This window comes from Lathamus discolor, chromosome Z (genome assembly GCF_037157495.1).
Source record: "Lathamus discolor isolate bLatDis1 chromosome Z, bLatDis1.hap1, whole genome shotgun sequence".
NCBI classification, from domain to species: domain Eukaryota; kingdom Metazoa; phylum Chordata; class Aves; order Psittaciformes; family Psittacidae; genus Lathamus; species Lathamus discolor.
Genome location: NC_088909.1, coordinates 6,143,723 through 6,168,453, shown reverse-complemented (window position 1 = coordinate 6,168,453; position 24,731 = coordinate 6,143,723). Strand labels below are relative to the sequence as shown.

General features: G+C 39.8%; 2 protein-coding genes across 6 annotated transcripts in view; one reads left to right on the top strand and one right to left on the bottom strand.

Annotated features, from left to right (window-relative positions):
- The window catches only part of PLCG2 (phospholipase C gamma 2), a 73,927-nt gene extending 53,662 nt beyond the window's left edge, over positions 1 to 20,265 (top strand). For 3 of the 4 annotated variants that reach the window (XM_065661164.1, XM_065661163.1, XM_065661165.1), the window contains exons 24-33: positions 485 to 551; positions 748 to 905; positions 3,526 to 3,628; positions 4,587 to 4,796; positions 5,396 to 5,541; positions 6,538 to 6,652; positions 7,877 to 8,044; positions 8,648 to 8,736; positions 12,149 to 12,333; positions 13,111 to 20,265. In XM_065661164.1, the coding sequence (XP_065517236.1) occupies positions 485 to 551; positions 748 to 905; positions 3,526 to 3,628; positions 4,587 to 4,796; positions 5,396 to 5,541; positions 6,538 to 6,652; positions 7,877 to 8,044; positions 8,648 to 8,736; positions 12,149 to 12,333; positions 13,111 to 13,153 (1,284 nt within the window). In that variant the 3' untranslated portion in view covers positions 13,154 to 20,265. Of the gene's footprint in view, positions 1 to 484; positions 552 to 747; positions 906 to 3,525; positions 3,629 to 4,586; positions 4,797 to 5,395; positions 5,542 to 6,537; positions 6,653 to 7,876; positions 8,045 to 8,647; positions 8,737 to 12,148; positions 12,334 to 13,110 lie in introns of those variants that run through there. The other variant, XM_065661166.1, reaches the window with a different exon arrangement.
- SDR42E1 (short chain dehydrogenase/reductase family 42E, member 1) lies at positions 19,872 to 23,394 on the bottom strand. Of its 2 annotated transcripts, none has more exons than XM_065661167.1 (3): positions 23,309 to 23,394; positions 22,773 to 23,015; positions 19,872 to 21,473 (listed from the first exon to the last, which is right to left on the bottom strand). In XM_065661167.1, exons 2-3 carry the CDS (start codon positions 22,934 to 22,936, stop codon positions 20,366 to 20,368), a joined length of 1,272 nt encoding a protein of 423 aa, XP_065517239.1. In that variant the 5' UTR covers positions 22,937 to 23,015; positions 23,309 to 23,394; the 3' UTR covers positions 19,872 to 20,365. The 2 variants fall into 2 exon arrangements, with proteins under 2 accessions (XP_065517239.1, XP_065517240.1); XM_065661168.1 differs by having other exon boundaries at positions 22,773 to 22,869; positions 23,309 to 23,355.
- Between the last annotated feature and the right edge of the window lie 1,337 nt (positions 23,395 to 24,731).

The following is a 24,731-nucleotide window of genomic DNA, read 5'->3' as shown; positions in this document are numbered from 1 at the left end:
GCCATTTCACACTCCATTATTTTTACGCGTAACTAACCCTATGCTATTTGTGAAAAGTATCTAAAAATCTAGTGTTGGACAAAGTTCTCTTCAACAAAAGAAAACAAAACTCTGCAGTAATCAGTTTTTAACATTTTGGAGTTTTAAAAATGTTGAATTGTGCTGTTCTGAAGCACTCCCAATGATTTTCCAGGAGTCTTTGGAGGAAAGCACATATTAGATTTCCATCCACAATCATTGCAGGCTTAAGCAGACAAGAAAAATGAGCAGTTGTCAGGACAGAAGCTGCACTCACTATAGTGATTTTCATGTGTTTGTCAAAGTAGGAAATTCTTGAGATGGAAACAGGCTTTTAAACATTATTGTGGGCATGCTTTCAGTGAAACTGAAATTAGGTTTAATGGTGCGTGTTTATTTCTGTTAATGTCCTGATTATATTCATTCAAGAGAAGATTTAGGGTCAGATTTACCTCGTGTTTTTCAGATTATCGAGGACAATCCATTAGGCTCTCTGTGTCGCGGCATACTGGTACTCAATTCTTACAATGTTGGTATGTATTTTCTGACACTCCTGGACTCCTGAGCTTTCTGTGTTGAGTAGACTCTTAGGTTTCGCAGGAAAGATTAAAAAATTTAATATGATAAAACTTTATGATACTGACTGTTGCAATAAATCAACAATGCCAGTTTAGAAGAACCAACTTTTGGATTTCAGTATAAGTCTCTTGCTCCTGTGTTGCTCAACAGTGAAAATGCCACAAGGGAAACACAAAAAGCCTTTTGTATTCATTCTGGAACCTAAGAATCCAGAAGATCCATGTGTCGAGTTTGCAACTGATAAAGTAGAAGAACTCTTTGAGTGGTACCAAAGTATCCGTGAAATCACTTGGAAAACTACAGAAGAGGTATTGCTAAAAATCTATCCCTTAGTTTTTTATAATGTACTGCTATAAATTTACAACTGGATTTGTCTTTAGCTGCCGTACGCTGCCAAATCTTGCTAACACATGGTGCTTCTTTCTGTTGCGTGTTGCTCTGTCCATTTTATTGATGCTGTAAATCTTGTTCTCCAAACTCTTTTGGGAATGTAAATTAGCATTTTGTGTAAATTTGTTAACAGGGTTTTTTCAGAGGTATACTGTCTGGGTTGCACTCTGCACCTCAGTGAAGTGAATGTAGTAGCACAAAGTAGATGCCGTTACAGGTTTACGTCTGGTTACACTGGTTCAGTCCTAGAGTTAAGCAGAAAGGAGCTCAGGTATCAGGCTGTTTCTGTTCAGAGTTGTGAATCCGCTAGTGAGTGTATGTGAAATCCGAGCTGCCTTTACCTAAACTCTTCTTAATTGTGAGTACTAACTCTGCTTCCTGGTGAATGCAGTGGCACTGGTAGGGAATTGTTTGGATAATTATTTATTTGTAACTAGTAGGCACATTCTGCATTTACCACATCTTCAGTAGTACTATTTCCAAGTCCTTGCCTAAAGATTAAAGGATTCTGCCTAGGTTTAGCTTCTGTGTCCCTCTTAACAGGACGTATGTGCCACTTAAAGACATTCTTCAGGACTTGCTTTTCATGTTCTGATGTATTAATTTATCTCCCCATCAATCTTTTCTAGTATTTAAGAAGTCTTTGACATGACCAGAAAGCCCTTACAATGACTATGCTTAAGTATACTCTTTCCTTTGTTGTTTTTATTCACGTTTTACTAAGTGGGTGGTATGAGTGGTAGAAAATATGTTTGAGTATCATGTTGGCTCATGCTGTTTATGTGTCACCTGGACTGGTAATGCTCTGAGGGTCATCATAATCCTATTTATAGCAGGCAGGTTGGTGTCTCAAAGAAAGAGCTGCAAATTCAGCAAGGGAAGAACCAACAGGAGCTGTTGGCCTATCGTTAGGGGAGAAGGGAGGCAGTTCTTATGCCAGGCTTCCATTTAGAAATAAAGATAAGAAGAGAAATGTGACCTAGAAGTGTCTCTAAATTGAATGTTTTTAATGTACAAGCTCTTCAGGAGCTTGGCAGCTTTTTCTCCCACTGTACAGTTAGAGGAGTGTTAAACACTATGTATTCAAAGAAGCTTTAAAGCTTGTTTCTGTCAGTCAGGGGGCTTTTCTGACAGCGTGGCATCTAGAAAGTTCACATGATAGGCTGGTGCATGGAGCAGGGAAGAAGCTCTCAAGGAAAGGCCCTTTTTGATAGTACAGTAAACAGGCTGAACTTCGGGGAAGGAGAAGGCATGGTGAGACAGCACTATGCTGCAGTACAGGTTTTCACTGACTTCATTTTTGGGCAGTGTCCATTATACACAAAAAGTAAAACTAAGCTTCACATATCTTGTCATCTCAGCTGAATACTGACACTTACCATGCTCTTAGTAATGGTTGTTCATTGCTATCTCTCCTGCTTGGTTATCACTAGAGGGTTATGTCTAAAGATGAGCTCATAGCATCTAGAAGTATTGTTTGCTATTTGGAACTCTGATCACTCGTAAGCAATGTCTGGGAAACTGTGGTGGATGACTAAGTACAATGAGGTTCGGACAGCTTTTTCCCAGGGTTATTTCCAAACCTAATACCATATTCTTCTTTGCTTGTCTTAGACTTCAGTGTATAATCTCTGGTTTGGTGAAACATTCTGGAAGCCTGTGGCTTCCTAGGTCTGATTTTTGTTCCTCTTCAGTTTGTCTTGTTGAGGAAATTATTTTGGGAGACTTCCTAATTGCTGCTGCTTCATAACCTCTTGGACCAAAGCTAATCACTGTTCTGTATGAAACTCTTGTAATATTGTGCAATTGCTTCTTACGTCTGAAAAGCCTCCAGCCCCAGTGTCTTCACTCAAGACAAGTCTTGATGATTTTAGGAGTTCCCAGTCTCTGGTTGCATGGACCATTGCTCAGCTTCCACAGAGCAGGTGCTTCCAAACATGGAAGTAGATAGTGGGTTTGTTACTGGTGATAACAAGATTACATGTGATTTTCCACACGTAACATTATTGGTTTGGTGCGCAAATAGAAAGCTAAAGGAATAATGCTTACGGGGTTTGGATTTAGCTATTGGGGAGTTACTAACAAGACCTAAGTCCTGCTCAGGACTGTAAATAAATAGATGCTTCACTACCCATTCCATTTTTCTGCATACTTTTGCATTTGTGTGAGTTACAGAGTGGAGAATATAACTAAAATTGTGTAGAGTCACATTAGAAGAAAAACAAAAAGTAATTGTTGCCAGGTTACTGAGTAGGACTAATCAGGGAACTACTGAAATACTTGCTTAAGGAAAAAAGCCCCAAGAACACAACCCCATTAAAAACATACCTCCAACTACACCCCAAACCCACTTGGTTAGCCTGTTCTCTGAATTGGGTCTTAAAGTACATTACATTTGTGCAAGTGGCTAAGGTATCAGGTAGGAATATGAGCAACAAAGAATGCATCAACTTTGTAATTTCATTAGAGTGTACCCTGGAGTTACTCTACCATAATGCTCAGTGTATCTGTAATCGAAAACTTCATTACATTTTACAGGAGAACAGGAGGAAATACTGGGAAAAGAATCAGTTGATTGCTATTGAATTATCTGATCTGGTAATCTACTGCAAGCCAACAAGCAAAACCAAGGACAACTTAGGTATTTCCTTTGACATTACATCTGAATTTTACCCTTTCTTCTGTCTTTACAGATGTTAGTTGATATTTTAGAACTGAAGATAAAATCTATCCTTTCTCTGCTGGAAAACAAACTTCTGCCTCACCCATGCAGTTTTCAGTGGGACTTTGAAATTGTGCACTAGGAACTTGATGCTATTCAACTGTCACAAAGAAACTATCACAAAATTCTAACTAGTACTAGATACACCCTCTCCTAGGTCTCTCATGGAGAAGCTCACTAGTTATGTGTCAGCTGACTTCTTTGAGATTAGAAACTCTGGCTGAACACTTGTGATTTGTTTGTAAAACCCTTCAAAATGGATGTGATGTGCATCATGTAATTTTACTGTAAGAACCTGTTTGCCATTTGTGCGACCTGTTGGAATGGTATGTATAATTTCGTAATAGAAATGAGAACTGGGGTCTCTGTAAGTGCTGTGTGGAATCCAACATTGAAATATGTGCTACTTATCCCATTTTTTTGTCATTGCTGCCTGAGGATCCAGCAAATGTGGCCTTTTTCTTTAAGTTTCTTTGCAAACGTTTTTTATAAGCTGTCGATGTGGTTAAGGCATTGTAATTTTATAGTGATTGTTTGAGGTATTGGTTAACCCTGGCTCACCCTTTCTTCTCCCCATTTAAACCATGAAAAAGATGTCTCATTTAAATATGCTGTAGTGATCAGAAGTACAGTATTAGCAAAGATAAGATCAGAACGTGACTATAGACTCTTATTTGCCCTTCTGCAAAGTGTGTGGCAAGCGGGTAATTTTCACTTCTAGACTTGATGCTCACTCAGTTTGACTGCATGAAAACTGTGCCAATTACTGCATTAAAGGACAAAACAAAGTGAAACAAAGCATTAGTAGAAATGCAGTATAAATGTCAACTTCTCTCTTCCTGTAGTAACCTCTCTTTTTCCTCCCTATCCGATGTAGAAAACCCTGATTTCAAAGAAATCCGTTCTTTTGTGGAAACCAAGGCGGAGAGTATTGTTAAGCAAAAGCCAGCTGAGTTGTTGAAATACAACCTGAAGGGACTGACACGTGTCTATCCTAAAGGACAGAGGGTTGACTCATCCAACTATGACCCATTTCGCCTTTGGCTTTGTGGCTCCCAGATGGTGGCTCTTAACTTCCAAACTCCAGGTAATGTTCTTGTTAAAAAAGGATCTAAAATCCACCTTCTATTTCACTATAAACAAGCAGCTTTCTGGTCCCTCTGCCATCCTCCTCACTGTGGCTGTCCTATTTATTTGTGCTCCCCTGCAAGAAGTGATGTGCAAGAACAAAGTTTGGTTTTGAATGTGTGGATCGCCTGATCTTGCTGGTCAGCCTTCAAAAGCCCTGTTTCTGACCTTAACTAGCTGCAAACTCTGAAAGGCTCATTTCACCTTGATTCTTATGATAAGTAGGCAAAAATATTTCTACAGTGTGTTTCAGGTGAACGATCAGTTGTTCAGCCACAGGGAAGGCTGTACTCCACTTTCTGGTAAGGGCCAGCTAGCTTGTGACACATTGATAGGAAACTAATTGTGAATAGAGATGGGTTTATTGGGATTAAAATTGGTGCGAAATCGCCTGTAAGGTTCAGTTACTGAAGGGAACCAAGTCTTCCAACTTACCTTTCCAGGTCTTTCTGGTAAAGTGGTGAAAGAATTGCAGAGAGGAGCCATTAGTCTGGTACTTCCTTAGCTTTATTCAAATAAGGATCTTCTTCTGTTATGACTATTTAACTCTCTCCTTAGATAAATACATGCAATTGAACCATGCCCTGTTTTCACTTAATGGACGCACTGGCTATGTTCTGCAGCCAGAAAGCATGCGAAATGAAGAATATGACCCAATGCCAAATGACTCGAAGAGGAAATTGCAGATGATTATGACAGTGAGGGTAAATCTCTTTGTAAATTATGTTTTTTACAAGTCATAAGTATCTATAAAACTAAAACTAAAGCTATTATGTTTCAAAGCAAGATCTGACAGATTGTCAAAATACTGTTTTTAAATGTCAGTGTGTTTGAGAATAAAAACTTAATTCCACTGGTTTCTGAAAAGAAAGCTGTATCTTTATCATGCTAATGAAGCACATGCTATAGTGCTGAAAACAGAATCCTGGGATAATTTTATATAATTGCTAATAAAAATTCCAAATGAACTAACTTGCATTTCCAATATAATGACTTCTCAATAGCAGGGTCCTAATGGAGATTGGTCAGCAGCAGCTAGTTCAGAGATTTCCAGTGAGGAAGATAGATATTTGTAATGAAATACAGAAACTAAGCAGAAGAAATAATAAGCTGACCATCCCCTTCATCATATTTGGTACTCTGTGACTTAATCAAAATGTCATTCTCATTTTTCATGGAGAGATGGGTTTATAATTTGAAAATTATGCCTTGTTGTCTTCTTGTACCAAAGAGGAATTCAGCTTCTGTTCTCAGTTGCTATACAGTAGGAGATATCCTTTAAAAATACATTTTCTGAAAAGAAGAAACACATTGACTACTTTTTATTACAGTCTAGAGAAGAGGTAAACAGGGGCTGTGAATGTAAAGCAGGAATGTCTTAAAATAGGTATGTAATAAAGACAGAAGAAAGATGACAGAACTTATATTACAGGCCTGGCCTGGAACCACATACTGTGTGTAGTGAATGTTGGCTACAGTATCTTGCAGTGAAAATCACTGGGTTACCCAAATGGACAATATTATTAATGGTGGCACAGATAGTAAGTTTAATACATACAAACCTATTCAAGACAGGGGGTGTGTATTTTGCATTTTCTTCTACATCCAACCCCCTCTATTTCTGTAGGCTACCTTCTGTACAGAAATAATGCTGACAAGTTTCCTTTGGAGGTGGTTATAACTCATAGTTGCTTTTGCAGGTTTTAGGTGCTCGTCATCTCCCTAAACCTGGGAGAAGCATTGCTTGTCCCTTTGTAGAGGTAGAGATTTGTGGGGCTGAATATGATAACAACAAATTCAAGACAACAGTTGTGAGTGAGTATCTGTGCGTTTCTGTGTTGTAGGGATATGGTTATACCTCAGGTGTGCTTAGAGTAGAGGATAACCATGAATTTATGTTGACTGTAATTGGCCTGTAACCTGTGTAGGGAGGACCAAGTGAACTGTCACCCTGCTTATTCTCTTGCTTGCCTCAGGGCCAGATAATTTGAGAAACTTCAGTGTATATCAAATTCAGAAAAAAATACTATTGCCTTTTGTCATCCTCCCCTCCCTCCCCCCAGAAGTCACAATTCTGTTAAGGTTTTGCCTATGTACAAGTTTGTGTATTTGCATACTTCAGATAACTGCTGTCTTGAAAGTGCCTCCAATAGTGGGAGTCAGTTCTCAAAAGTCTGGCCCAAATGGGAGGTTACTACTGTGAGATCCAGACTGTGTTTAATTAAACTCAGGGTCTAAGACTGGCATCCCCTTGGAGACAGCTTGGGTATATAGGGCTGTGAAATAGCATAACATGCAACCCAGCTGAAGTTTGATCAAAGCTGAATTGGTGAATTCTGCGTAAGGGATGTGTGTTTGTGTGTACATGAGCTTCATTTAAGTGCACTGAACTGGGGCAATATCTCAGCCACATAATAGTTCACCATTTAATATTTCTAGATACAGCAGTATTTTTCCAGTAGATAAGGTTCTAATTATCCAAGCCACTCATCCTAGTGGAAAATAAACATGGAATCAGGAGAAGAATGTGCGCTGTGGCTGTTCCGTACTTCAGAGAAGAGGATTATAATTTTAACTTTTTTGGGAAGTGACCAAGACTTTAGAGAGCAAACCTGGCTGTGTTTCACGTACCAAATTACTCAGTCTTCTATAAATGAATCGAAGACTTGGGCCATGATACATTAGTCTTCTCAGTGCTTTTCATGTTTTCACTCTGACATGAAACATGAGGCTCAATAATATAAGCAATGAATTAGCTTTTTTTTTTTTACAGATGTGTCCAATTATATGTTTAATTACAAATAATAGCTTTAATAATAATAGCTTTTCTTCATGTATTTCCATCCCTGCCAAGTTTTCTCCTATCTTCCTGCCCAAATAAACAAATACAGACCTTCTGAAGCAAGGTTACAACAGGAGACAGATGGTAAATAGGATTTTTGGGTCTTTGTATCCCCAGAAAATGTCATAGAATACATACTCATATGCAAATGAAGTGAAATTATTGCTTCATACTGCAACTGTTTCCTTTCATTATAGATGACAATGGTCTTAATCCGGTTTGGGCTCCCTGTCCAGAGCAAGTGAAATTTGAAATTTATGATCCAAATCTAGCGTTCCTGCGCTTTGTTGTGTATGAAGAGGATATGTTCAGTGATCCCAATTTCTTAGCACATGCCACTTTTCCTATCAAAGGAATCAAGTCAGGTAAGATCAGTGGGTATAAAAAGGGGCTAAGTTAGAAAGATGCTGCTCAACATTGATGTGTTGTGACTTTGCTCTCAGTAGCAGCTGTAACATGTCAAAGGACAAATGCTCTTTTGATCTGAATTCCTTGAATCCTATTTTTTTTAGGATACTGGGTATGTAGTGTATATATATTTAAAACGATCCTCTCACCCTACTGAAATTTCTTCTTTTTAAAGACAGGCAAGCATTATGTAGAACAATTTGCACTGTCTTTACCACATACTCTATTTCAGCAACAGGGTTATGTGTTCTGAGTAAAATCTGGGATGATTTTTTTCTGTTCTGGTGTCAGAGCATTTGTTTTGTTAATTTTCTTAGATATGGACATACGTACAGTGAGTTTTCTGCTTTCCTCTGCTTCTGGCTTCAGTTTTCAAGAGCAATTTTGCCACTCTTGCCTGTTTCCCTGTAGTTGTCGTATCAAAGCCCACTCTCAGCAGCAGAGCAGTCGGGTGATGAAGAATCTGCTAGCCCTTAGCACTGTATGGACCACTCTTGTAACTGCAGATAACCCTCTGCCTTGACTCTAACTGCCCTTTGCATGTGTTTCCCCCACTGCAGGTTTTAGATCAGTTCCTCTCAAGAACGGCTACAGTGAAGATATAGAGCTGGCCTCACTTCTAGTTCACTGTGAAATGCAACAAATTCTGGTGAGAACTAGTGGGTTGGTTTTTTTTAATGCACTTAGAGAATATGTTATCAGTTCTTTGTGGAAAGCAGGAAATTAGGATTTAGTTTTCATTCTGTGTCTGATGTGCTATTGTCAGGCATTTCTTCTGCAGGTACTGGGAAGGACCAGTAATGCAGAGTGAGTTACTCTTCCCCTGGATGGACAGATTATATAGTTGTTACAAGAAATAATGCACTAACAAAGCCTCATTACTTCCACTAGTTTTCAGTGTAATAGCATGGTCATTGTCTTCCCTTGTTAGCTGACTGATGCCATGCAAAGCTAGCTAAATTCAGCTTTGACTTTGTAGAATAATCCTTTTTTAAAATGTCCTATATGAAAAGATATCACTTTAGAGGAGAAGATAGTAATTTCTCTCAGGACTTCATTACAGTAAGCAATCCATTAGGTGGAAGACATTCTTTTTTCCTGCAGAAGTACTAATCTGCATAAGTCTTTCTAAAATAACTAATTGAAGTACCAGTATTTTTAAACACACATGGGAGGAAATAATTATGCATCCTTGCTCATGAAGCCAGGCATTAAAGCGGCTGATCTGTGAACAGTATTTGTTGGTGTTCCAAAGGTACTGCCTGTATATGTTGATTTGAAGCAGGATTATTCTCAGACTCTCCGTATCTCAGTAATTTATGTAAGTTAAAAACACTGGTGTAGAGGCCATGTGATGAACGTTTAGAGTTCATTCTGGGAAGTGGGTATTTCAGGATGCTTTCCAGTACCCTTCAGATTCAGAAAGAGAAAAAAAAAAAAGAGTCTAAATTCTTATTTGTGGTCTTTTACAACCATTCAGGCTTACGCTGCAGTTCACACCAGTGTATATTATTTTTCCTGATTAAAGAACCCAACTTCTGCTAACTGTAAGTCGTTATGTCTCTGGAGAGATTTGTGCCTGCAGTTGCATACAATGAAATGGAAATTACTGATTTCAGTCACATTCTTCTTCAGAAAGTAGTGGCAGTCTTTTTCAAACATCTGTTGTCAAGGGTTTTTCAAAGCCACCTTATAATGCATGATGTAAAATGACTCTGTAGTGACAGAGTTTGGCAGCTATGGTAGGTTCTTCTGTTGGCTAGCTTAAGAGTCATGACAGAAAGACAGGGCTAGACGGTGAGACCATGTGTGTGTAAAGAAGAAACCTGCGTCATTTGAAGATGAAGTTTAAAATGTGCATGTTTCATGGACACAAGTCTGATAGAGGAGGCCTGAGGAAGTGGTATATTCTGGCTTGCTGCCTTTGAGAAAACTGGCAGCAACTCACCACTGCCTCATATGTCGAGCATGGACATCACTTGTAGGTATATTGTGAATTCCTTCTGCCGTGGTTTCTCTTCAGAAATTCAGATCATTACTTGCCTGGGGCAGGAGAAGCTCTTAAAGTGATGTTCATAGCAGCAGTATGTCTCCCAATCTGTCAGCACTGAGTCCTTTGACAGTAGTACATTTCGCACTCTTGAAGCCCCTTCTGCTTGTTAAGCCAAATGAAGATACAACACAGCTCCGTATTTTTACAGTGTCTGATGTCTCCTGGTGCCAATGCAGAGGCAGAAGAACTTTCAAAAAATTCCCCTTTTGTTTGGCAGTCTGCAGCAGATCAAGTCTTGCTGTAGTTAATCAACCTCTAGAACTTCTGCCAGATCATTCAAGAAGCATCAGAGAAGATCAAGACTGGCTCCATCTGTTCTTTTGCCCCTTTTTTTTTAATGATGACCCTCCATAAAATGATATAATTTCATAACAGGCCTGTTTATATACAGAGCCCATCTGCATACTCTTAGCGATGAAATACAGAATTATGAAGGGGAATTACAGATGGCTGTGGAATTTCTAAGGAATAGAAAAGTAAGAATATTGTAGCTGTAAGCATGCACATTTGTGAATTATTACATGAAGCCTTGTGAAGTTTCTGTTGAAGTTAACGAGTTTTCCTGATAATGTACAAATTGTACCATACTGAGGTGGTTGTTACATTTAGAAGCTTGTCTTATTTGCTTGAAAATTTATATACACACTTCAGAAAGTGTCTCCATTCATCAGCATTTTCTGATTACAGTCAGCCTTGATGCTGTATATGGTTTTTAACATAAAGATTGAAATGGACATTCTTAAATGGGGTTTTAAAGTCTAGCTTTGTGGATGTGTTTATTTACAAGAATAAATAGTAGTACAGTTTACATCTTGATGATTACACCTGCAAATTTGTAATTGTCAATCTGCTATTCCCTTTGCAATTCAGGAATACAAAGTTTCTTTCCCCTTCTAAAAAAAATACTTTAAAATCTTAATTAGTAGCATAGCACTAAGGCTGTTCCAGTTGCTTCAATCCGTACCCGGGTAGGAGTGTGTTTTGGGACAACACAAAGGATCTACTGAAACCCCTTGGGTATGTTTCTAACCTATCAGGTTTCCTACATCTGGACTGAGTGCAGAAAGAGGCATTCTTATTAGTATGCTGTTTCTGAAAATGTTTGGATTTATTACATTTATTGATTGCATGTCATTTCTTGTAGGATGAGTATCTTGTTTTGCTGCTGATGTGAAAATTAGGACTTCAGTTCTGCCAGTACTATTCCCCACTAGTAACTCTATAAAGGAGACAGGTTTTGCATCCAAAGTGTTGAAGTATTAAAATAATTTGAAGTCACAAATGGAATCAGAATGATTATATTTTATGCTTGTGGAATATTGGAGACCTAATGTGGGCCATATGCGGCAACAGGAACTGATTGCTGCACCTGATTCTTCAAATACTTAGTTCCTCTGCAATTACTGAATTGCCATAGCTACATAGAAACACAGGATCTGTCCTTTCTTCTTGATCATCCAAGTATTTGCTGTTCTTAGAGGTCCCATTTACTGGTCAGTACCTAGACCTTTAGTCTAGTTTTCAGTAGGAAGACACCAGGATTTGTACTATGTTGCGTAATACACAAATATGATGGAAGAGTCAAAAATAAACTTAAAATAAAGTATTCTTAAAATTGCTATAATCCTGTACCCCATCATGACACACCATTTGCTGTCCTTTCCTCAGTGGACTGACATCTTCTTTAGGGAAGAATATTCCAGTGGAAGTCTTTAGGTATACGTGTTTCATGACTTGGGCTGAAATGTCCCTGATGCTCCCATTAGAGGGTATTGTTGGCCATGCTTGGGGCTGAGGCATTTTTTTGTGCTCTCTTAGTTTGTTTCTGCAAAAATTACAGAAACATACTTCTATAAAACTTTTTTAAATAGTACTTAAAAACTACTTTTATAACATTTTATAAAGCTAATGATTAAGAAAACAAAATAATCCCCCAAACTATGTCGATTCCATGTCATTTTGGGTATGTGTCTTACAAGTTATGCTGATTTCCAATATTCTTTTGAAGGAAAGTGAAGAAGAGCTTTACTCCTCGTGTCGGCAACTTCGAAAGCGCCAGGAGGAGCTTAATAACCAGCTGTTCCTTTATGACGGCCATATGAATTCAAGGAATCCTAACAGAGATGCTATATTGAAAGAATTCAGTGTGAATGAGCACAAACTACAGATATATCAAGACACATGCAACCGCAGGTGGGTGAATAATCATTCTCATTTCCAAGGTAGCTCTATCAAGATGTGATTTATGGTAAGGAAATCTCAGATTTATCAAAATGAGCATCTAAAGAGTGGTGAGGGTAGAATGAGCATATTTGTAGGAAGGGAAGGGCTGCCGTGGAGCAAGGCTGGGCTTCACACCACTAGAGGCCAGCAGATGCTGCGAAATGTCTGCTGAGTGAAATAGTGGTTTCCGTGGTCACAGTGAAATTTGTATTCCTCTTTTCTCCAGCTTTCCAGTATTTGCAGCCAAATAAATTGCCTTTCTCCTTCTACACTATTAAAGTTATGTCCCTAGAAATGTTGTTAGGATATTAGGTATGTGGGAACAGAAGACGCTTCCAGATACACAAGCCATAAATAAAACAGTATTGAGTTGTAACAGCACAGAATTGCTAGTTAAGTAGCAGACCATTATCCAGAGCTTAGAGGAAGGATCTTTCACACAACACCCAAAGTTGGCAGCAGAGGACAGGGAGACAGATAGAGGCTTCACCTACCAGGAGGAAGTCTCGAGTAGATCTCAAGATGGGGTGGGAGGAAGACTTTTCTATAAATATTTTTACTCTTTTTTTATGTGCACTGAACAGTACATGTATCACTGGGTTACTCCCATTTACTGGGGAAAAATCTGCAATGTTTGTTGTTCACACAGTACTTGCCATTCAGATCTAAGTAAATTGATCTTGGTAGGCTGTTTTCTTCTGAGAAATTCCTAGTAGACTTGACTTTTTCCTTTTTTTTTCCCTTAAGGTTAAAGGAGAAGAAAGTCAGTAACAGCAAATTCTACTCTTAAAGCAGTCGTTCTTTGACGCGTGCTTTATGGTGCAATTCGGGAAGAGATTTAACTTATCCTGGTCATCCTACTTAACGGCAGTCTCATCAGACTGAATGATTGGAAGAAGAGGAGGCAGAAAGATGGGTTTCCTTAACAATTTCTTGTTACAAGAAAAACTGTTTTAATTCCTAATATTCTGTACAAAGCAAACCCTCTGTGCAGGCCAGACCTTCTGTATATTCAAGATTTATAAAATTTGAGGGCATGCAGTTGAACAGACCTTGCTTCTCATTATCAATACCTGAAGAACAAGTATAAATCATCCACTCTATTTGTATATGCAGGCTATAGATAAGATGTTCATAACAATTTACATGCATGGAATCACACCATTTCAGCAACCTGGCTATTTAAGATTAACTGGTAGTCAGTTTTTAATTTATTAAATGCTGTAAAAGCACTTCTGCACCAGCAATGTCATGTCATGTATGTTACTGTGCCTGAGGCCGCAGACAGTACTTCTGATACTGTATAAAATACTTTGGGCAGCTGGTAGCTCATACTGTATTGTGTCTTGTTAAAAGTTTTCTGTTACATTTTTGGGACCTAGATAATATGTAAAATTTGAAATGAAATGTCCTCTGACTGTAGTTGTGTTTTTCCTGTTGAACTCTGTGTGAAGGTTTAAGAAGGCAATGATGTGTGAACTTGTGTTCACAGCCTTAAGGCACTGGAGGGAAAAGTTTTATGGTATGCAGTAGGAAATATCACTTTGTTTGCGGAAAGGAAAGGTATTTCAAATTCTGGAAAGCATTTACTTTGGAATAGCATCATTTTGCAAATCCTTTCAGCTGCTAATGTGCTTAGAAATGAATTTTTTAATGAACTGTCAATTTTTAATCTTGCAATCCTATTTAGGAGATCGTGTCAAGTGATAGTGTTCTGTAAATGTAGATAATATTCCCGAAATGTATCTAATCCAAGAATGATAGCTCTTGCAACTTTAATCAAATTAAGAACATGGACCTACAGGTGAGAAAACATGTTAGATTACCTAAGTGTGTTTTCCTGCCAAAGCAGAACTAATTTCCTTCAATGACACATTTAACAGGAGTTGTCATATGTGTTGGTTCTTTCTGCTAGCACTATCTTATTACTGTCAAATTCCAGCTTGCTTTGGGTGGAGTTTTGCTATCTATGTGTTTGACTTTAACTTTCGAATGTGCATAGAGGAGTTAAGTTTTTCTAAGTGATTTCCTGAGGAATCAAATGGTGCATTCACAGTGCTGTATCTCTGATCACAGAAAACTCACATGGATTTGGGATTCATGGCCTGATGAAGCTGCCTCAGCAATTTTCAGTTGCTCTTGCTCCCCATGCTGAAATGACTTGTGTTGTTCCAAGAGGCACTTAATTGATGCCATTGTGCATTCACAGATGATGGTTTGAGGAACCCCCTAGAGGTTTTAGTTACTTTGTAAAGACAGTCTTGTCTCGAAGATGAAAGTGCCATAACAGTGTATCCCACAGTGGGGTGGCTTCTGTAACTTTGTTTTTATTATTAATAATTACCAATCACCCAACTGAAAAAAAGAGCAAAGTTAAAGGCATTCTCTGCTTTTCTTTCTCTTGCCTGAAATCTCTGCAGTGCTCCATTGTGATTAACCTGCTTGAGGATTAGATGGGTGCAGCCCCCTGCTTAAACAAATTAAAACTCACATCAACTGTGGGTTTGGGAGGAGAAGCTGTAACCCAGACTACTTGTCTGCAGAACCCAGTGTAATATGGGGATCTAGTTGCGGTTCCTTGAGGTTGGGGATACCTTTCACATGGGTGCATTTTGTAGCATGTTCCAGGATGTGGTTAGTTTGCTGTATGATCAGGCTCTGTGCTACTTATTTCATGCAACACCCTCCACTATTCCCATTTAATGTTGTGAGAACACTGCACTGTCAGTGTTGATCAGAAAAGGTCGCCCAGAGCCTTGTCTGGAAGGTCCTGAGGTTGTTGCTCCAGGTGGGACAGGATTTATAGGCAGCTGAGTCCCATCTAGGTTTGGACTGATCACAGAAGACAGGGGATCACAAGATGCTGGAGCGTAGGGAGATCAAACTCTAGAGGTTGGGGCTGTTGCTGTGTGGGGTTTTCCTTTCCTTTTGTGGGGATTTTTTGTTAAGCTCAGTTCCAGGGCAGACACAACCAAATTGTCCATTTGTCCTGGCTTCTTTTGTTGGTATGTCTATTCCTGACACAGGACAGTCACTGTGTGACGAACACAGGAGTTACTTGTGCTGCTGCTGTGCAAATACGTAAAAATTAGCACATTTTATAGTCCTTTGAAAAGTTCTGTGCATATTCTTCACACATGTGATGTCAAAAGTGGCACTCCCTCAGTATTTATGGAAATGCATTTTATTTTACAGTAAGGCTTTCCCCTGGAGGATGTTACACTGTACTCAGAAGGAAAATACTGCATTGACTCTTTTGTTGACTTGCAAGTGATGTGTAATAACTCTCCTCTTGTTTCTTGCACTCTGTTTTAACTCCAAACCCTCACCCCTCAAATCTTAGGCAGGGCAGACTCCATAGCAGCTCTTGCACAGTTGCAACTGTTTTAATATGAAAGAAGGTCTGAATGTGTATGCTTATTTTATAATCTAGGAGGAAAATCAGTTATAAATTTTTTGAAGTATCTGTTAAAGTATTTTGTTCTTATATAGTTTTAAATCCTTAAAATAACTTATTCTTAATAGTTTTTGAATATTGTTTGCGGATGATGCCAGGTGCTTCTTTATTTAAGCTTTGAGCACTGAAATTTCATGATTTCTGTCAGTCATTCGAGGCATTTCTTACTGAAAAGTGGTCTGCTGGCATATTCTAGTGGCTGCAGGAAGGGCAGTTGGGTATTTTTAATATGAACTGACTTATTGATTGTTTCCATAGACATGGTTGCCATTGCACTTCATCTGGCTGCAAACAAGCAGAGCAGAAGGAAAAGGTCGAAGATCATGTTTAACTTGCAACTCTGAACAGACTTTTTTTCAGTGATAGATAGAAACTTCAGCTGTAGTGAGCATCAGATTTTTATCAATTTCAACAGTAAAGCCTGAACAAGGCAAAGATTAAGTTTGTAGTAATTTCAAGAACATTAATTTTGAATGTTCACCATAAAATGTCTGCCCCTACACTTTCTGCCCCAATGTTACATGGGCAGAAATGTTGCTGGCCGAATGCACATGGTCTTTATATTGTGATTTTTTTTAAGTTGTTGGTAGTATTGGGAAAAAAAAACCCAAACCAATCTTTTGATAAAAATCATACACATACTGAACAGGAATCAGTATGAGGTATCTGCAGCTGAAGTCGTCTAGGAGTTATGTTTGAATTTGTGAGTAATGGCATGAAGTCCACAAAATTGCTTCATTCTGGTGTTTTGTTGCCTATATTCTTTTTTCCACCCCAATGCATCAACCTTCTAGATGGTGAGATGGCATTAGGTATGTACCAACAATTGTCCTTGAATTCTTCAGACTGGTTGTAAAGATCTGCATGCTGCATGTAAGCTGAAGTACCGCTGTTGAATTCTGCTGTGGTCGTGCATTGGCATTTCTAACTGCAGTCCTTCTTCCAGACTGAAATTCTATTTATTGACATTAGAAATAGTAGTTTAATATAATGAAAATGAACCTTCAGAATCAGTTGGGAGCCAACTTTGTATTCCGATCCATAACAGCATTTATACACATGCACAGCTATTAGTTTTAACAGAACTTGAAGTGCAGTGTCATTCATTGCTAGTCTATGTTCTTAGCTGTTACTCCAGCAAAACAGAAAATTGTGAGCTTGACTAAAAGAAAACAGAAATAGATCCCTTAACATTTGTGTACTCCTGAACTGCAGTTTAATCCCCAGATCTTTTATAGTATGTGTAAATTATCAGTATTCAGGACACTTTTCTCTGAAGATCACATCATAAATAAATACGCCACTATATTGTTGGAAGTATATGGAAATTGATAAATAGGATATAAAGGAAAATTTTGGTTTGGTCAGTTAGGAGGCGGCACTATAAAATCTGTCTGGTCTACTTTAAGGATGATTGACGTTTAAACTTGTAAAATAAATGTATTTAACTATCAGTTAAAGAATCAGTTCATGTATATCTAGCAAAGTTTTACCTTAACACACTGTATGTGAGGTTAAGCAGCTGACCAAAGACTCTTAAAGCATCATCATCATTCTTTATAGAGAGGCACTTGTCAGTTGTTAAGTAATTTTGAGGACTAGGAAAAATTGAAGCTGTGCTATATTTTCAGTTCCACTTTTTCAGTTTTTAGATGACTTTCTGGTAATTCACTTTCGGGAAACAGGTAATAGATTAAAATTTGGAAGCAGACACAACACTTGAATTAATTACCTCAATCTACTCAGCTGTTCATGCAGGAGTAGCAATAAAGAATAAATAACAGGAAGAAAGAAGAATTCTTGTTGTAAAATACTTAAAATAGAACAGCTGTGACTGGCTTTATACATACGTAATTTCCAAGCAATTATAAAGTATCTCCTTAAACCACAGATTTCCTGGTTTTATTGTGGAAAGAGGAAAAGTATTCTTCACCTCTGCTGTAGTCAGGACTTTGCTTTTTTGACTAGGTGCAGCTGAATGATGGGGATTTAATGAATATACCAGCACACTGTGGATGGGACTGGAGTGGCCACTGCCAAGCTGTTGCCTGTTTCTCTTAACAAGCACCTGATTTAGTATCCTGTGCTCCAGCGGAAGTCATGGGCTGTTAGGACAAAATAAAGCCTCCTGTTCTGTTATCAGTGAAAAGTTCTGTCCGTGACTCCAGACAAATGAAGATGTTCATGTGTTGAGTCAGCTTCTGCAGAGTACTGGTATTTTTGGGCTGTTTTCATTTAATTCTTTTTTCTTTTTTTCCTAATGTGTTCTTAGAAAGTTACTCTCCTCTGTACCCAAAAAGCTATCCAGGGCTTTGACCTCAGCTGGTATTAACAGTGTTAAATTTAGGCTTCATAAGTTTAGGACCCTCTTACAGATTTTTTTCACTAACCCCACCACTGAGCTAATTATGAATGGCAATAGCGAGAGCTTTACTTAATGAAAAGATCAGAAATAGCAGAAGAAACTCCTCTGGGGCACACGAATTATCTCCCATATTTTTATATGACTTAGGATGAAATACTGTTACTATGGCTCTGAGCAGCAGGCTTGTGCAATTTGTCGTACATTTTGTTTTTGTCTCTTGCTTCTGCTGGCATTAAAATTTCGTTATCTATTTCTGATAACACTGGGTCAAAACCAGAGAACTTAAAAGGGGAAAATAACCCAGTGGCTTCTGCTTGGAAAAAACAGGGCCTGTTGGAAAGAGAACAGTGGTCCAGTGCTTTCATGTGGTCATGACTGTCTTTTTTCTGTTTCATTAAAAAGGTTTCTTTTCTTCTGCAGACTATGATGCTGTGTATTAATGACTTCTGGAAAATGGCCTTTCTGCCACCCGCACTCTGCTGGAGGCACATAAGCTCTTTATGCAGGCGTATGTAAAGTATATGGGGGGGGGGGGGGTTGGAAGTAGGGAGAAAGGGGTTCAGTTCTCTCTTGAGCTGTCCCTCAAGCTGTTATATTTATTTTCTGTCACAGTGGTTTCTTTACATACTGGTGGCAGAATGAAGGAGGAAAGTCAAATTTCAAGCAACCAGAACATGTAGTTTTCCACAGTGATTTTGGAGGTGTTTTTTTTTTTGTTTGTTTTGTTTGTTTTTGTTTAAGGTAAAATTCTCAAAAAAATGACTATTTAAAAACCAGTGCTGTCTTCAGGCATCATACATACATTAACAAAACTCTCGATCTTTAAACATGGGTAGCAGTAGACTCTTAACTTGGTTTCTCTATTCAGGCCTTTCTGTTCTCTGAGAATCCTTTACCAATGTGGTAGAACTACTGTCTGTCTCTCCACTTCCCCATTTAAATCACAGTACAGCTTAACAGAAGGGAGTAACTGCAACTTACACAAAATTCATTGAAGACTGGTGTAGTTTCAGCTATTAAAATGGAAGAACTAAAGTTTGAACAGAAGTGTAAACTTCTTGAAGGATTGTCCTTTCACCAAGAGGTACTGAAACCATAATGCTCATGGATTAAGGGAGAACAATTTCATGATTTAACATTTTCAGGTGCAGTTTCTCCTACATTAAACTGACAAAGAGTTAAGGGAGTTGCTAGAGACAGCAGTGACCCATACTTAACGAGGTCTTATTTTCTATTCTCAAAATCTCCACAAAATTACGAGTATTGTCATTTCAAGTGTTCACTCTACGAGAAAGGTGAAGTTCTGTTCAAATGGTGTCAGGTGTTAGAGAAGTATTATTAAAGGCTAAAAATGCTATATAAACAGCGGAACATGAATGTAATAATTTCCTGAATGTCTTTGATGGATTATTTGTTTAACCATTCAATAATGCTGGGGAAAATCATAGGTCTTATTTATGAATGCACTTTAGCTGGCTCATTCATTTTAAACAGGCGTATTTTACTGCTAGAAAAACCTGCAGATCTGTGCTGCTTCAAGTACTTTCCTCTAACTTAGATTAACACTTGTGCGTTTTAGAGAAGCGTCATTAGATATCACAGAGGTAACTCAGAAAACACACCAGAATGCATTCATTAAAAAAGAAAAAAACAACAACAACAACAAAAAAACACAAAAAAGGCATTTATTTATTGTCTAGTTGTTTATCAGTTAATCTTGGTTAGGCATATATACATTCAAGCTGGAAAGCAGAATCTGGGTTTGGAATGTGATCAAAGAGTAAGTTTATTCTCCTCTGGATCATGTACCACAAACTCTTTACGAATAAAGGGCATGGATCAAGAGTATCATCCCATCATGGAAGAAGATGGGTCCGTCTGGGGATGTTTGTTCTTTTCACTGTAGTGTGCTGTTGTACCTGGAATAAATGCTGTTACTGCAATACTGAGCTTCATGATGATAGTGATCTGATCAATTTAACTTTGGAGAGGAATTATTTATAAAAATTATACCTTTATATGCAGCAGTTCTGTTCTTTGGGGATAAAACTATTAAAGATATTTACCTGAATGACACAAATATGTGGTTGGTTTTTTTATTTTCTTTGATTTCCTGTCAAAGCCAAGAGTACTTGGAGAACACAACTAAATTCTGTGCTCTGTGCTCAGCCCTTCACCTTTCAGAGTGAAAATGTAACCACAGATGGAAACCACGAGACCACCACAGCAATCAGCAGCACAAGCAGTGCTCCATCCCTCACAAGATGGATAATGGTGTATTTTCTTGGCTTTGCTCCACACCCCTGAGATCGGAACCACTCAATCACTTCATTCAGGCTGTATTGCTGAGGCTCATACCCCAGCTCCTTTCTGGCCTTCTCCATGCTAAAATAATGCGTGACCCCAGTTTTGTAAACCTCTGTGCGAGTGAGGAGAGGCTGAAAATTATAAACATGGCCTACCAGAAAATGAGCCACTTCAGTAAGGAATGCAAAAAAATAGACAAGGGAGAGAGGAAGACGACAGGTTGGGAACTTGTAACCCAAACCTTCCACCAGCGGGCGGAAGAATTCAAAGTTATTTACAGGCCTGCCATCTGAAATAAAATAGGCTTGGCCTGCAGCTATGTGCTTTTTGTTGGCTTTGAGGGCCTCGGAGGCAAGGATATGAGCCTGAACCAGATTGTCTACGTGTACAAACTCTACTAAACTAACAGGATCTCCATATACAAATTTAAACAGTCCCCTTTCAATGTAACTAACTATTCTTGGAAGGTGCCTTTGTTCTCCAGGCCCATAGATGCCTGCTGGTCGGAGAGCACAAGTCCTTAGTACACCTTTCCCATTTCCAAGCTCAGCACCATTTGCCTCCAGCACCTTCATTTCAGCTAAAGATTTGGTCCGGGAGTAGTGATCTGGATGAAGGTGAAGAGGTAGATAAGGCAGAGATTCATCCCCATTTTCTATGATCTGGCCTCCAAATATCACATTGTATGTGCTTGTATAAACCAGACTCGGCACTCCTGTGCTCTTGCAGGCTTGGATGACATTTTCTGTGCCTTTTACATTAATATCTTCTATAAGTTTTCGGTTCAGCTGCTCCCTGCCAGACATTCCATAGGAAGCAATATGGAATACACAGATTATGTCTCTAAGAGCCTCTTCCACTTCAGACAGGCAACGGACATCCCCCTGCATGAACTTTATTCCCTCTGGCACAGTTTGAAGTGGCTTCATGACATCAAAGAGAATCACGTCTACTCCCTTTTGGTATATGGCACAGCCTAAACTAAAACATGACAGAAACCATATGTTAGTATACCTAGTGCAATGATGCATGAGATGTTTCACCTGGAGGTGAGATTGTTAACTATTTTAATGCTGATTTCTTTTTTCCCTTCTTTTTCTGATGGGAGCCTTAAATATTCAGCCATCTACTACAGATTCAACTGTAATACTTCAGGTACTGAATGAACTTCTCATGATCCATCAAAACTTTGGACAGAAAAGAACGAAAAAGAAAAAAAAAGAGAACTGCTGTAAAGGAAAAACCAGGAAAGAAAGAACTGAAGTGCTTTCAGCAGCCTTTTGGAAGAACCCAGATATTTCTCTGCTTCTGTCCCCAACATATCAGCAACAGCAAACCTTTCAGATGTAAACCTGCAGCCAGGTATTTAAATCTTGCTGGTTTTATCTTACTGCTTTTGTGCCATCTCAATTCTGCCACAGTAATAGGTTGGTCTTTGCTGTTGTCTTTGAAATTGATGGAGAAAAGAAATGAACAAGATGCTTCTGTGCTGGTCTGAATACTTTGCCACATGTCTAGGTTTCACTCCAAGTCACAGGCATAAACGCAGGTATTGACAAATAGTATAGAACTGCTACTCCTTTCCCACAGCCTGTATTTTTATAGTGCTTAAAGGGGAGACAGTGGAAGAAAAAGCCAAACAGAAGTCAGATCCTGAGAGACTGCCAGCCAAGCCCCACCTTGAAATTTACTTTTTGGTCATGATTGTAATCTCTCGCTCCACTGTAAGCGGTTATAACTCTGAAAGTACTCCAGAATATAGTCTAAGGCTCAAAATAGGGTTTTTCTTTACATGGTGTGCAGTCATCTGCATTATGGTGAAAATGAATTTCACTGAAATACATCCCTTATTAACAACTCTACCCCTAAAACATCACTGTCCATGAAAATAAATATATCCCTGAGAGCAGATGGAGTATTTAACCCATATAGCTAAGCAGGCCATGGCTTACTATCAAAAGAAGTGTCTGCATATAGGTGTAGCCTTGCTCTGCAGAGTAGGCTGAAAGGTAGTGATTTAAATCCCCATTACAAAGGTGACCAGAGAGGTAAATGTCGGCAAGTCAGTTGATGCCTGACATTTGGAAACAGAATAGCATATTTTACTTAAAGCAGGGGAAAACAGTAGAACATGTTTGTTTGAGATCATCAGAAGATAGGGTGAACTGGATCAGGCATTTCAGGCCCACAGATTTCTCTTTCACAGATGGATTTTGTTGCCTTGCAAGCCGCAACCTTTCACATTCATTCCGGAGTGTAATAATTGCTTAATGTACTAACCGGAAGCCAAAATAGCCACCTCCTCCAGTGATGAGGACTGTTTGCTTGGCAGCCTTCTCTGGTTCCATCCTCTTTCCCTGGGCAGTATATAAGTAAACTGACCTATAAAACACATTGTAAATATGCACATTAAAATCAATCAGAGTTTTAATGTTGCTACACATTCTGTTCTTCACAGATCTATTTCATGTTTCCACTGAAGCCCTTCATTTCACCATCTTGTAGGCGAGGCAGAAACACATTCTGAAAGGAGAGGTTATATATATGTATGTATGTACGTACAACCGATGACTGCTGTGAGAAAAGCAAGCGTACAACCGCCCCTACAAAGAGTTAAGTGCCCAACTCCCCTCCCGGGCCTTGTTCCACCCCCCGTACACCGGCCGCCTGCGGACCGGTGCGGGCGGGCTGGGCCTTGCCAGAGGTGACTGCAGGGAGCGCACGGCCGCGCTGAGGAGCGGAACGGAGCCCCCGCGGGGGAGAAGCGGGCCCCGGGCAGCGGCTCCGCCGCGGAGCTCCGCGGCTCCCGCCCGTACCTTGCGCTCCGCCGCCTCCTTCCCTCAGCGCCGCGGTGCCGCTGGGCCTCCCGGGAAACGGAGTGCAAGGGGCGGGAGCCCGGGCAAGATGGCGGCGGGCGGTGTGAGGGGAGGTTGCTGTGTGGAGATGGCAGCTTCGTCCGAGTGAGCTGGCTCGGTTAGTTGGATCTGGCTCGGTCAGTTGGAGCTGGCTCGGTCAGTTGGAGCTGGCTCGGTCAGTTGGAGCTGGCTCGGTTAGTTGGAGTTTGCTGTGTCCGTTTGTGTGCCGCAACGGTGCTGCGGTCAGTCAGCGCTGCGTTGTTTTCCCACCACCAAAACCACTTCAGCCTCTGCGCTGTGTTAAGGGTGCTGGCTTGCGGTGGGTGCACCATGGAGATGCTTTCTCCCTTCTCTTCCCCGAGGACACTCAACCGGCGCTTGGCTTTCAGCGTGTGGCGCTTTAAAGTGGGGAATCTCTGCTTGTCTTTGGAGCCTGACCCTGTTCCAGCTGTGCCACATCCCAGTGTTTGTGTCCTTCGTCAGTGGGTGCATCAGGGGTGTGAGGTTGGCCTGGGGACGCTTGGGAGAGCCCTTTGGAAACACCTTGAATTGGGTGCTGTGGGTGGATAGGGTTGTTCCTGGCCTTGCTGCTGAACATGACAGTGTGAAGATACCAAATGACCTACCATGTGTAGGAGAGCTGTGCCCTTGCAGCATCTTGGGACCATGAACATGCACCCTCCTGGTGCGCCCATCACAAGTACCACGTAACACGCTAACAGAAACCTTCTGTGCCTCAAGCAGAGGCTGAAATATGGGTGAAGTAACCCACAATGCTGACTGACAGCTGCAGAATTGCTCCTGAGTCAAGCATCAGCAATCCACTGCAAGCTGCCTGCGAGAGTGAGCCGTAATAGGAAAACAGTGAAGAATTACACTATCAGAATCTGTTTTGTGGTATTTTCTTGTTTTCTTTCACAGAAGTGTGATTTGCTTGGGGAATGTGACTCGAAAAACAGATTCAGTGTCAAATCTGCTTAAAAAGCCCAAGTTTCTGTTTGCAAAACCTTGATGGAAGCAGGCGCGGTACGCAGTGGTTTTATGATGATTGATGGCTGGCAAGAATTAAAGTGAAGCAGATTCTAAGAAGAATTCTGTGATCCATAAGGATATTTTTTAGCAATGAATACTTGCTGGTAAACCTCTGGTGACTCTTAAATAGCAATTTCAAGTGCAAAGCTTGTGCTGTGCAACCTGACTATGCAGAGCTGCTGCATCTGTGTAGATGTGCAGGGTCTCTGGTTTGGAGGGCATCCTTCAGTCACAGCTGATTTCCGTCTGTAAGGGCAGAAGAAGCATCCCTTGAAATGCCTTGCAGACATATAATCAATTGTGTGTTTGTAGAGGTATGAGAATTGTAGCTCAGAAGCAGAAAAAACAGTCA